General features: G+C 50.1%; 1 protein-coding gene across 2 annotated transcripts in view; it reads left to right on the top strand.

Annotated features, from left to right (window-relative positions):
- Positions 1-12,348, top strand: part of OVOL2 (ovo like zinc finger 2) — a 36,314-nt gene extending 23,966 nt beyond the window's left edge. For both annotated transcript variants that reach the window (XM_055132361.1, XM_004614403.2), the window contains exon 4: positions 11,616-12,348. In XM_055132361.1, the coding sequence (XP_054988336.1) occupies positions 11,616-11,926 (311 nt within the window). In that variant the 3' untranslated portion in view covers positions 11,927-12,348. The remainder of the gene's footprint in view (positions 1-11,615) is intronic.
- Positions 12,349-13,141: the final 793 nt, after the last annotated feature.

Raw genomic sequence — 13,141 nt, 5'->3', positions numbered from 1 at the left:
AGTCTCACCAGAGTGCAGCAGCTGGGGACAGCCCGGCAGCACGGTCACACTGGCTGAGGGCTGCGTGTGTCATGCGTGGTCTGGGCACTCTGTCCCACTCTGTTCACGTGACTATCTGTTCCTTAGACAGGCACAGGGTTTATTGAAGATATTTTACTTTTTTACTCGGAGAGGACTGGAGCGATAGCACTGCAGGTTTGCCTTGCACACAGCCCACCCGGGTTCGATTCCTCTGTCCCTCTCAGAAAGCCCAGCAAGCTACTGAGAGTATCCCGCCAGCACGGCAGAGCCTGTCAAGCTACCTGTGGTGTATTCGATATACCAAAAACAGTAACAAAAAGTCTCACAATGGAGACGTTACTGGTGCCCGCTCGAGCAAATTGGTTAACAACTGGACGACAGTGCTACAGTGCTGCAGTGCCACTTGGAGAGTGAGCTGGGAGTCCTGGATGTGTGTTCCGTTTCCAGTTGTTTATAGTTGCTTATGCTTCCTGGTGGCTGACACCTTTGGGGTACAACCCCTGTACAGCTCTGACTGGAATAAAGGAAGCTTCTAGATTCCAGAGAGAGAAGCAGGAGGTCAGAGAAGTGAGGCGGGGACTGCGGCCAAGCTTCAGCTTCTGCCCCGCCCGCCCAGTGCCCTCTGGCCTTATCTTCCATCAGCTACCTTGAGAAGGCCTAGAAGGCAAACAAATCCATCTTGATTGGAGAAGAGAAGACAATGCTGCCTTTGTTTGGCGGCTAGTGGAAGGACTGACGGGATTGGGGAAAAAGCAAATTGGGAGAAATTTGGAAGGGGGCAGCAGGGGAGAAGAATGGGGTCACTCCCACCCAGCAGTGGACTGCTCTCTTGGGAGTTGCCCCTAACGGTCTCTCCTTTGTCTGGTTTTTATTTGTTCTACTTCTTAGCTTAAAAGTAGTGTGGTGGGGGCGGCGGGGGGAGGGGGGAGAGGGTCATGAAGGGAAAACCAAAGGAAGTCTCTCTCCCTGTGCCAAATGGGAGCCACTTTATAGGTGAGCATCTGAGAATGGGTGCCTGGCCTGGCATTTCTGGGGTCTCGGGCCTGTCTCTGTGGGCGCAGGTAGGTCATGGGAGTCTGCACAGGGCTGGTGTTTTTTAGCTCTGGTTTCTCCTTCCAGAAAAGGGCAAGAACTAAGGTGGGTCGGCAGTGTGACGCCACTCCCACTTGTCCAGGACTCCTTCCTGTCCTCTGCGGTCTTAGCCGGGGGCGGGGATCCTCCGGGAAGTAGGGGCAGCTGAATGAGGTACAGATTTGCAAGTCAGAATTGCCCTGATTGAGAGGGCGTGTCCTCAGGGGCTGCTCTCTCCATTTCCATCTCGGTTTTTGCTTCACCCATTATTCAAGCCGAGTTATACCCACCTCTCCTCCCCTGGGTTGTCAGTTCAAAGATGGTCTCAGAAGTCTAACTCTTTGGTGGGATGGGGGGACACACCTGGCAGTGCAGCAATGCTCAGGGTTTACTCCCAACTCTGTACTTAGCAGTCACTCCTAGTGGTGCTCCAGGGATCATGGACAGTGCTGGGGATTGGGCCCGGGTCCTATCTCTCCAGCCCCATCGGAAATTTAACTTTGATTTCTGATGTATAGCCGCTTTGGGTTTCTCTTGTCTTGCTTGCAGCCAGCCTGGGTTTGATCCTGGGCTTGATCAAATGATAGCCAGGAGAGATCCCTGAGTGCCACACGTGGAGCCCTGCTTGGGTGATACCTGGGCATAAAGATCAGAGTAAGCCTGAGCACAGCCAGATGTGGCCCCGACCACTGTCATCACTCCCATACCCCCTGTCGAAGAAATCTGTTTATGTCCAAGCTTTTCACTCGCTCTGTCTCTAGACCTAGTAAGTGAGGAGGGGCAGGCAGGGTGAATGTAAACACCCCGACTCGTTCTTGGCAGCCCCCCTTCACAAAGGGCAGGCGAAGCAGTGCAACAACTTCCAGGTCACCTTTTAAGGTCACCACTGGGGTGGCCTGAAGGTTAGAAATGTCCGTTTCTAGGAATCTGGCAGTTGCTAAAGCCTGGCATCAGTGTGTGCCAGTTTCTCCGTGAAGATGTTCTGAAACTACGGGGCTATTTCCCAGAACTATTCAGAGGACCAGCTAGTGGCTTTCTGTTTCTCGGTGGGCTGTGGGTTTGGAATCAGGTTTGTTGTTGGAGCTACTGAGAGAGCGGAAGCCAGCCGCCAGCTGGAAGGCCAGGTAGCCCACAGCCCTCAGCGTGTCTTTTCCGAGCACCTATCATGTGCCTCATGGTGAGGCTTAGGAAGGAGTTTCTTAGGCGTTGGCAGTTCTTCTGAATGTGTGGAACTGAGTGCAGGCCTTTATTTTGCTCCAGTGGCTGGAGTCTCGCATCACGGTCAGCCAGCAGTGGCTTTCCCAGGAGCATCGCCGGCACGGTGTGTGCACTCTCGGTGCAGACCGAGGGGAACGAAAGCCACTTGATTTGTTCAAGGGGCTGGGTGGGAGTGGGGGGAATAATTTTCTCTCATTTTGGCTTCTTTTATCATCTTTATACAGTACAAAAGTGGCTCTCCTCCTACCCCTCCCCACCCCTGCCTCCGTGAGTCACCATTAAGGAACGGGTGCATTGAGCCTTGAAGAGAAAAGAAACAGGTGGAGTGTGCCGCTGCCTCTGATGCCAAAGTGGTGTTGGTACACCCAGTTTCCATTGTTTGGGACCTGTAGTCCTTAGAGGGGTTTAGCTACCTACATGCAGCTTCACCTCGGCACTAGGGAACTTATTAGAAATGTAAATTACCAGGCTGGAGCGATAGTTCAGCAGCAGGTAAGGCTCTTATCTTACACACACTTGACTCAGATTCGATCCCCAGCACCTCGTATGGTCCCCTGAGCCCCATCAGGAGTGACTCCTGAGCACTGCCAGGTGTAGCCCACAAACAAAAAATGAAAATTATCAGAGCCTGAATACACTTATGGGCCCAGAAATCTGTGTTTTCAAACCAGAGGTGGGACTTGAGACGCTTCCTTTTCAACAAGCAAATCCCAGTTTGACCTTTGTCCTTGGATCCTTCATGAGACCCAAGTTAGATGGACTGTGATGTGACGAGAGGGTGGGAGCTGAAGCAGGGCTTTCTCCATCTCTAGTCTGAGGTATGGGATTTGGATCCAGCTCTTGAAGTTTTCTTCCATTAAAGCCAGGGAAGTCTTAGCTATACTCATGAAGACAAATACATGGGATAAATAAAAAACTAATAAATTGGATCATAAATGAAAGGGGAGAAGTTCTACCAGGTACCCTAGAAGTAGAAAAGATCATAGAGATTGCTATGAACAATGTTATATCCCCAATTTGAAAAACCTGGAAGAAATGGGTAATTTTTGGAGTTTTACAACCTCCCAATTCTGAATCAGGAGGAAGTAAGAAACCTGAATAGACTAATTACTGGTATTGAAACCATAATCAAAAGTCTACCCCAAAATAAAATCTTCAGTACAGATGGGTTCATTAGGGTATTCTCCTAATCCTTCAGAGAGAACCTACTACTTTTCCTTAAGCTTTTTTTTTTTTTCTCTCACTTTTTGGGTCACACCTGGCGATGCACAGGAGTTAATGCTGGCTCATGCACTCAGGAATCACTTCTGGCGGTGCTCAGGGGACCATATGGGATGCTGAGAATCGAACCCAGGTCGGCCGGATGCAAGGCAAACGCCCTACCCGCTGTGCTATCGCTCCAGCCCTCCTTAACCTCTTTGGAAAGTTAAAAAAACAGAAGTTCTTCCAGAGTCTGAGAGGCCAGTATTACCTTGAGGCCAAAACAACACTAAAAAAGAAAATTACAGACCAATATTCCTGATGGACATAGATGCAGAGATCCTCAACAGTATCTTCCTGAACTGAATTTGATAGTCCTTAACAGAATTAAAGAGGTCATAGTCCATTAAGTAGATTTATTCCAGCCATACAAGGATGGTTCAATGCACTTAAGTCAACTAATACAACGTATCACATCAACAAAAGGAGAAAGACATGGGGCTAGAGGATAATATAGCAGAAAGGGTGCTTAATATGCGTGGTGCTGACCTGGGTTCAAACCCTGCACCCCAGGTGCTTCTTCCCAGGCATTGTCAGGAGCAATCCCTGAATGCACAGCCAGGAGTAAGCACTGAGCACCTCCGAGTGTGGCTCACTCCCCACCCACACCCCCCACCCGCCTCAGTCCCCACCCCAGTCTCCACCCCACACCCCCACCCACTTACTCCCACCCAGAACCCACCTCATTCCTCACCCCACACCCCACTTGCTCACTCCCTACCCCACACCCCCACCTGCCTCACTCCCCACCCCGTACCCCCACCTGCCTCATTCCCACCCTGCACCCCCTACCCACCTCACTCCCCACCCCACACCCCTCACCCGCCTCATTCCTCACCCCACATCCCCCACCTGCCACCCCCTCCAAAAAACGCATTTAGCGAAATAGGCAGAACTTCATGATAATGGCTTCAGAAGTCTTTATGGCTTCAAGTTGACTTCCTTGGCAAAGAAACTTAGAGGAAAAAAATATATTTGGGACTACGTCAAACTAAAAAATGTCTGCACTGAAAAATAAACTAGACTAAAATAGAAAGACATTCCTGCTAGAGAGAGAACAGCGAGTAGAACACTTGCCTTGCAAGTGGTCACCAGATTTGTCCCCCAGCACCCCATATGATTCCTTGACATCTCCAGGAGTGACCCTGAGTGCAGAGCCAGGAGTAAGCCCTGAGCACCACTGGCCGGGGACCAAAAAATAAAGAATAAGATAAAATTGAAAAATAGAAAGACATCTGTTTCCTTTCCGTACTACCCAGAAAGGGTTCCCGCATTTACCGCAGTGTTATTTACAATAGCCAAAACCTGAAAACAGCCCAGGTGCCCAATAACAGATGAGTGGATAAAGAAGTCATTTATATCCACAATTAATACAACTCAGCTATAGGAAAAGATGAAATCTTGCAGTTTGCTACAACTTGTATACAACTAGTGGCTGTCCTATTAAGTGAAATGAGTCAGAAGGAGAACAAATTCTGGGTGTTCTTTCTCCTAGATGGAGTATAGAGAAACAAGGCTCGGGAGAGGCGGGGAAGTGGCTCAAAGGATTGGAGCCCATACTTTATAAGAGCCTGGGATTTAGTTCCTAGCACTTCAGAAGGTCCCTCAAGCACCACCAGGCTCACTCTTACGCACAGAGCAAAGATAACCCCTGAGCATCACAAGGTGTGACCTAAGCTCTCAAAGGTCACTCTTTTTGGGGAGTAAGCACACCTAGCAGCCTCATGGGCACCGCCCAGCTCTGTGCTGGAGGGGCCATGTGGTGCTGGGAGTAGAACCCCAGTCTCCACCCTGAAAACACAAGCTCAGCCCATTCTGCTATTAAGGACTAGAGAGAGAGAGAGTACAGGGATTAAGATGCTGGTCTTACATTTGACCAGCCCTGGTTCCATCCTTGCGCCTTGTCTGGTCCCTGAGCCCTGCCAGGAGTGGTTGTGAGCATGGGGTGCTGTGTGGCCAGGACCTTCTCCCGCCTTTTCCCAGTGTTTACCAATATCTCTATGGGTTTGCATTTTCCCTTTTACCTTACACTGTGCATGGCTTGACATACTGGTGATGGACCCTGTCCTTGTTCTCCTGTTGGTCTTTATATTTTGGACGGTGTTAAGGAACCCTGGGTGCCATGGACAGAGCTGTCTCCCAATACACAGCGCGTGCTCAGGACTTTCTGTTCTCTGGTCCTGGTCTCTATTTACAATTTTGGTAAATTCACCATAGTCTTTTTGGAGGTATTTGGGTGTTTTTGATTTGGGGCCTCTCCTGGCGTTTCACAGGACTTGCCCCTGGCTCTCTGCTCAGGGAACCCTTTCAGTGGGGCTCTAGGCCATCCACCCTGCTGGGGGCAGATTCAGGCCTGCTGCATGTGTGCCTTCACCTTGCACTGTCTCTCTGGCCCTGATAATATTTTTAAGATAGTATTTATCAGACAACGTGTATCTTGATCAGTATGTTTTGGTGTGCTCTTAAGCTTTTTGCCTGAGATGAATACCTCACCCATCTTCCCTAATCCAGGCACTTGGAAGGTGGGAACAGAGAGATGGAGCCGGGAGTTCCTAATCCCACTGCCCAAGCAGCCAGTCATTGGCCTGGGGTGAGGGTTTTTCCCGGCAGGGCGGCACTGGGGTCTGGACAGGGTCTGGGGGATCCTACAGGCCCTGGTCCTCTTTCCTCTGTTCCTAGATGGGCTGAATGCTCCGTATTCCCCCAGCAGAATTTCCCTCATCACGGTTTCCATGCTCATGTGACACCAAGTTCCCCTGAACCTTCTTTGGGTTTCGGGATCACACCTGAAGGAGTTCAGGGTATGCTTCTGACCATAGTCTCTGGGACCGTTTACAGTGTGCAGATTCCAGCCCAGGCCGACTGTGAGCAAGGCCAGCACCTTATCCAGTGAACTGTCCCTCTGGCTCCATTAGTCCTTTTAGAGTCTCAATTAGACCTTTGTGTCTCCTGATGTTCCCATTTCATGCAGCCCAGGTGAGTCCCCCTTGCCTGGTGGAAATAGGGATAATAATTTTTTTTTTTTTTTTTGGCCACACCTGACTGTGCTCATGTTTTACTTCTGGATCTGCACTGAAGGATCACTCCTGGTGGTGCTCTGGACACCATTTGGGATGCTGGGGATCAAATCCAGGTCAACCACATGCAAGGCCAACACCCTTCCTACTGTACTATCATTCTGGCCCCAGAACTGAGGGTGTGTGTGTGTGTGTGTGTGTGTGTGTGTGTGTGTGTGTGTGTGTGTGTGTGTGTGTGTGTGTGTGTGTGTGTGTGTGTGTGTGTGTGTGTGTATAGCTATATAGGTTTTATTGAAACTTATTTAAAAAGATGTGAGGGAGAGAGAAAGAGAAGTACATGTTTGAGAGGGAACACGGGCTTCTCTATAGTAAAACTAGACAAGCAAACATCGAGACAAGCAAGTGAGATAAATGTTCAGAGGAGGAGCTGGGTCTGAAGAGCCCGGAACGAGCTTAACAAGGCCCAGCTCCTGGAGGCGAGGCTCCGTTTAGGAGGCAGCCGCCCTGCTGGTAGGCCAGCGCAGGCATCAGGCGCACTTGGAACTGCTTTTCAAACCAGAGCAGACACTACGCCCCAGCCTCAGCGGTTCCTGGGCATCCCTGCCTGTGTGGCAGCTGCCTCCACCTGTGGCTGCCTGAAGGCGTTCTCACCCGGACCCTCGCTCCCTCCTGGGGGCAGGGCAGACGGGCCCGATGGTGACGCGGTGCCAGGCAGGGCTGCCCTGCATGAGGCTGAGCGTGAGCATCAGTGGCTTGGCCTGTGGGCCTCGAGCTCTGGCCCCTTGCCTGCTTGCCTGCGGTAAGGAGCTGGCATGGTGGCCCTAGCCGGGCTCCTTCCCCGCACCAGCCACCTAACTCCTCTACAGGCACTTGTTTCACCGCCCAAGTAACTCTTGCGACTGGGTGTTTTTTCTCAGGGTTTGATATTGGGAACAGTCGGACACCATGTTTATTTTCATGACTGTCAAACCTAGACATAAAGGCATAGAAACATGCCTTTAAATTTTATTAAACCCAGGGCTGGAGCAATAGCACAGCGGGTAGGGCATTTGCCTTGCACTCAGCCGACCCGGGTTCGATTCCCAGCATCCCATGTGGTCCCCCAGCACTGCCAGGAGTAATTCCTGAGTGCAGAGCCAAGAGTAACCCCTGTGCATTGCTGGGTGTGACCCAAAAAAGTAAATTTTATTGAACCAGGGGCTGAAGCGATAGCACAGCCGGAAGGGTATTTGTCTTGCACGTAGCTGAACTGGGTTTGATTCCCAACATCCCATATGGTCCCCCGAGCATTACCAGGAGTAACCCCTGTGCGTGGCTGAATGTGACCCAGAAAGCAAAAAAAACAACCAAACAAATTGTATTGAACCAATTAATATGAAATAAATTTGTTGTATGCCTGTCAAGGGGATCAACTTGGGAGAGGGGGGTGGGAAGGAACCTGGGGAGATTGGAGAGGGAAGGGGACATTGTGGTGGGATTGGTTAGAACATCGTATGCCTGACATGACTGTTATGAACAACTTTGCAAATCTCAGTGTATTGGTTTAAAAGGGTAGTGGGGGAGGGCTTATAAGTATGAAGAAGAAAAATTCTCTCCAAGGCATATAAGCTCTTATTTATTTATTTATTTGTTTGTTTATTTATTTATTTATTTTGGGAGGTCACACCTGGCATTGCACAGGGGTTACTCCTGGCTCCGCACTCAGGAATTACTCCTGATGGTGCTCAGGGGACCATATGGGATGCTGGGAATGAACCAGTGTAAGGCAAACGCCCCACCCGCTGTGCTATTGCTGCAGCCCAGCTTGTAAGCTTTTGTTACTGTGTTTTCTTTGTTGTCCAGTTGGCTGGTAGAGCTGTGTCTGCACCCTCTGTGCCCTGGTCACTTTCCTGCAGTGCGCCCTTGGCCGTGCTGACTTCTCAGCCTCTGTCTCCCACTCCAGTTCGCAGTAACTTTCCTACTTCCTGCTTCTCTGACTGACATTTTTGGATTCTATATGGAAGGAAATCACATTATTTTGTCATCGTTTGACTTAGCACACTGCCCTCAAAGTTTATCGATATGATTGCTGAAGGCAGGGCTTTCGTTTTAATGGATGACTAATATTTTATTGTATCTACATAATCTTGTGTTGCTTAATGGTGAAGGTAAGTTCTGAGAAATGCATTGTTAGGCAAATCTGTTTGTGCAAGTGTCATCAAATACAATTACACAAACTTAAAATGTAGCCGACCACATACGTAGGCTGCAAAGTATAGTGTATGAAGGGGCCAGGGAGAGAGTACAGGGGGTAAGGTGCTTTCTTTGCATGCAGCTGACCCTGGTTCAATCTCCAACACCACATATGGTCCCCTGAGCACTGCCATGAGTGATCCCTGAGCACAGAGCCAGGAGTACACCCTGAGCATTGCCAAGTGTGATCCAAAACTAAATAAATAAAAATTAATTTTGTTTATTTGGTGGAGGTGAGGGGAGCACACCCAATGATCCTCAGGGCTTATTCCTCTCCATCCCCTAAAAATAAATTTTAAAAAGAACAAACTGTAGCCCACAAAGAGCATGTTGATTCGTGCATTCCGTCAGAGCTGAAATGTCAGTTCTGAGAGCAGTTGATGCACAGCCACTCCATTAGGCCATAGTCACACATGGAGGTTGTTTCCGTGCTCCTGGAGGTGATGCCACACATCTCTCCTCAATCTCCTGGTGTCACCTTCCACACTTTAGAGTCACACTGCTCAGTCACATCAGTTCCTACGCTGACTGGGGCTGTGGGGAGAGGAAGGCTTCTGTACTCATTTCTGTGCTGGTGAACCATTCACAACTCACAAAGGCTGCCTTCCGTGTGCCTACTTGCAGCCAACCCCAGGGTCTGCCCCCCCTCCCCCCACCAGGAATGAGGTCTGAATACAAAGCCAGAAGTAAACCCTGAGCACTGCTGGGTGTTAATCCCCCCAAAACAAAAAAAAAAGGTTTCCTTTCTCCATGTCTGTGCCATTATTTGTTATTTGCTTGTTTGTTGGGGGCCACACCCAGAAATGCTCCGGGGCTCACTGCTGGGGGCAGTGCTGGGGGATTGAGTGTTAGCACTAGCCCCTTGTTGCTATCTCCCATTGCCGGTTTAGGACTATTTTTGGTTTTTTGTTTGTTTGTTTGGTTTGGGGTTTTTTGCTGAGGATTTAATCCCAGCTCTGTGCTCTCGAGACAAGTGCCCTCCCCGCTTTACTATTGCTCTGGCCCCCCCTTTTTGGGGGGGCTGTGCGCTTGGTGTCGGTGCTCTCAGACTGGGGTCGTGGGACAGTGCTGGGCTCCTTCCCCCGAGAACGGGCAGCTCGGTCCCATCTCCAGGTCTCTGGGCCTTTGTGCTTAGGGAGATTTCTGATTACTGTTTTCCAGTTTTTGTGCTTCTGATTCATCTGTTTAAGTTATGTATTTCTCCCTCGTCTAACCTAGGAAGATTCGATTTTTCATTTGCTTGTTTGTTTGTTTGGGGGCCATGCCTAAGCCCAATCAGGGCTTCTTCTGAGTCTGCCCAGGACTCCTGGAGAGGTTCAGGGGCCGTGTGTGGTGCTGGGGCCACACCTGGGTTGGCACGAGCAAGGCTTTTAATGCTACACTCTCTTTGCTCCCTGGGAAGATTGTGGGATTCTAACTGTGTCTGAGGTGCGAGTGTTTGAAATTTTATCTTGTTTTGCTTTTGGTTTGGGCCCGTGCTCAGGGGTGTCAGGGACTGGATTGGGTGCCAGGGATCAAACCCGCATGGGCAAGCACATGACGGGAGTCCTATCCCCTGCTGCTGCTCAGGCCCCTCAGCCTGTTGAGTTTTGTCCTTTTCTGTCCCTTGAACTTTGAGGTGAGATTGGCTGTTGGTTTGATTGTTTCATTTTGGGGTCAAACCTGGCAGTGCTCAGGGGCTTCTGACTCAGTGCTAGGGGCTTCTGACTCAGTGCTTGCGGCTGCTGTGTGCCCAACGGTGCAGTGCCTGAGGTCAGCCGCTGGCCTCGTACCAGTAGAGCACGTGCTCAGCCCACTGGCTTCTTTTCCAGTTACATGGTTTATTTGAGACGTTTGTACTCGTGGGCTTGCGTTTTTATGAACTTTCTCTTAATACTACTTTTTTTTTTTTTCTTTGCGTTTTGGGTCATACCCAGCAATGCACAGAGATTACTCCTGGCTCTGCACTCAGAAATTACTCCTGGTAGTGCTGGGGGAACCATATGAGATGCCAGGGATTGAACCCGGGTCTGCCGTGGGCAAGGCAAGTGCCCTACCCGCTATGCTATGGCTCTGGCCCCTTTTGTTGTATCTTATAGGATCTGATAGTTCATCTCTTCATTTTTTCCCTTCCTTCCTTCCTTCCTTCCTTCCTTCCTTCCTTCCTTCCTTCCTTCCTTCCTTCCTTCCTTCCTTCCTTCCTTTTTTCTTTCTTTTTTTCTCTTTCTTTCTCTCTCCCTCTTTTCCTCCCTCTCTTCCTCTCTCCCTTCCTCCCTCTCTCCTTCCCTCTCCCTCTTTCTCTCCCTCTTTCTATCTTTCTCTTTCATTTTGGGTCACATGCAGCAATGTTCAGGGGTTACTCCTGGCTTTGCACTCAGAAATTACTCTTGATGGTGGTCATGGGACCATGTGACCATATGGGATGCTGGGGATCGAACCTGGGCCTGCCCTGTGCCCTGTCTGTTATACTGTTGCTTCCCCCCTCCCCCCAGTCATCTTTACATTTCCACTGGTCTCCAGATAGTACTGATTTTTTTCTTTATCCAAGAATTGTTCATCAGCATGGGACCATTTCTTCACATGTGGTTTTCCCTCCACATTTTGGGATTTTTGTAGTTTTCTTTTTCTAGTTTTCTTGTCATGGTTGATTTTTAGCTTCATACCAGTGAGGACTGAAAAGGTGTTTGAGACTATGTTGATATTTATTGAAATATCACTATGTATCACGTCTCCAGAGATGCAGACAATGCCTTGACTAGCTCCTGCGTTGGAACAGTGTGATTGGACTGTGACCATGCCTGGCCCTCTCTCTTGCAGGAATCCGCCCCTACAAATGTGACATCTGTAACAAAGCCTTCACCCAGCGCTGCTCGCTGGAGTCTCACCTGAAGAAGATCCACGGAGTGCAGCAGCAGTACGCCTACAAGCAGCGCCGGGACAAGCTCTACGTCTGTGAGGACTGTGGCTACACGGGCCCCGCCCAGGAGGACCTGTACCTGCACGTGAACAAGGCCCACCCCGGCAGCGCCTTCCTCAAGAAGACGTCCAAAAGACTGGCGGCGCTCCTGCAAAACAAGCTGACCGCCACCTTCCAGGGGAATGCCAACCTGAGTGAGGAGGACAAGTGAGGAGGAGGAGGGGGAGGAAGAAGAAGAAGAAAAAGAGGAGGGGGCAAGGAGACTCTAACCGTTGCCAGCGTTTACATGGGTAGGGGGTTTGAGAGTCCCCCTCACTGACTCTGATTTCAAGTGTTTCATTTGTCTGGTGGGGGGTATCCGGTGTCTGGGTGTGTTCTGACGTTTCCATTATAATAATAGCCTCAGGCCACACAGCTTCTGTCCGGCTGGACGGTCGAGTCCATGGACTTGGTTGCACTGGCTACAGTGGCTGCCTGTGAGCACTGGCGATGTTTTGTTTTATTTTGTTTTGTTTTGTCTAGGATTTTCACACAGAAGTGGAAATGTTCTTAGAGAGACCATCATTTCATGGTGCCTTGTATTTCCACTTGAAATGCTACACGAGCAAGTAAAATGAATTTTATTATTTGAAAGCGGTTGCAGGAATTATTTTAACAAATGAAACGCTCTTGTGAAATATTTCTTAATTAGGACAGAGTGCGTGCATGCGCATAGACGTGCGCACACACATGCACACACACACACATGCACACACACGAGCGCACACGCACAGGGGCTGGGGATATGGCTCAGTGGTAAAGTACATGCCTTGCATGCATAAGGCCCAGGTATGATCCTTGACAGAAGAGAGAGAGAGAGAGAGAGAGAGAGAGAGAGAGAGAGAGAGAGAGAGAGAGAGAGAGAGAGAGAGAGAGAAGAGAAGAGAAGAGAAGAGAAGAAGGGAGGGAGTAAGGCAGAGAGGGGGGAGGTGGGAGGAAGAGAGGGAGAGGGAGGGAGGCAGGTAGAGAGAGGGAGAGGGAGGGAGAAGGAGAGAAAGACTGAGGAGCTACAGCTCCCTCCAGGCTTCTTGTGGCTCATCTCTGGCCCTGGGTGGGGTCACTGAGGTGCTTCTTGCTTTCAGACTGAAGTGGGCCTGGAAGTTGGTGTGCCAGAGCCAGCACCATGGAAACCCACTGGCACACACACTGCAGGCTTGCAGGTCATGGCAGTGCCAGCTATTCCCTTCAAGGGCTGTGACTCCCCAGCATGGTGACCTTTGGCCACTTGCAGCTCCACCTGGGAGAGTGGCAATACAGTGACCTGAGGTAGACATAAGGTGCTCAAGAGAGAGCTGGTAATGTGGACATGGCAGCTGGCCATGTTCAGTCCCCCAGTACCCCATATGGTCTCCGAGGCCGCACCAGGACTATGGCTGAGTGGAGAGCC

The sequence above is a fragment of the Sorex araneus genome, chromosome 3 (assembly GCF_027595985.1).
Source record: "Sorex araneus isolate mSorAra2 chromosome 3, mSorAra2.pri, whole genome shotgun sequence".
Classification (NCBI taxonomy): domain Eukaryota; kingdom Metazoa; phylum Chordata; class Mammalia; order Eulipotyphla; family Soricidae; genus Sorex; species Sorex araneus.
Note: the sequence above shows the minus strand (reverse complement) of the source record. Positions and strands in the feature narration are given on the sequence as shown.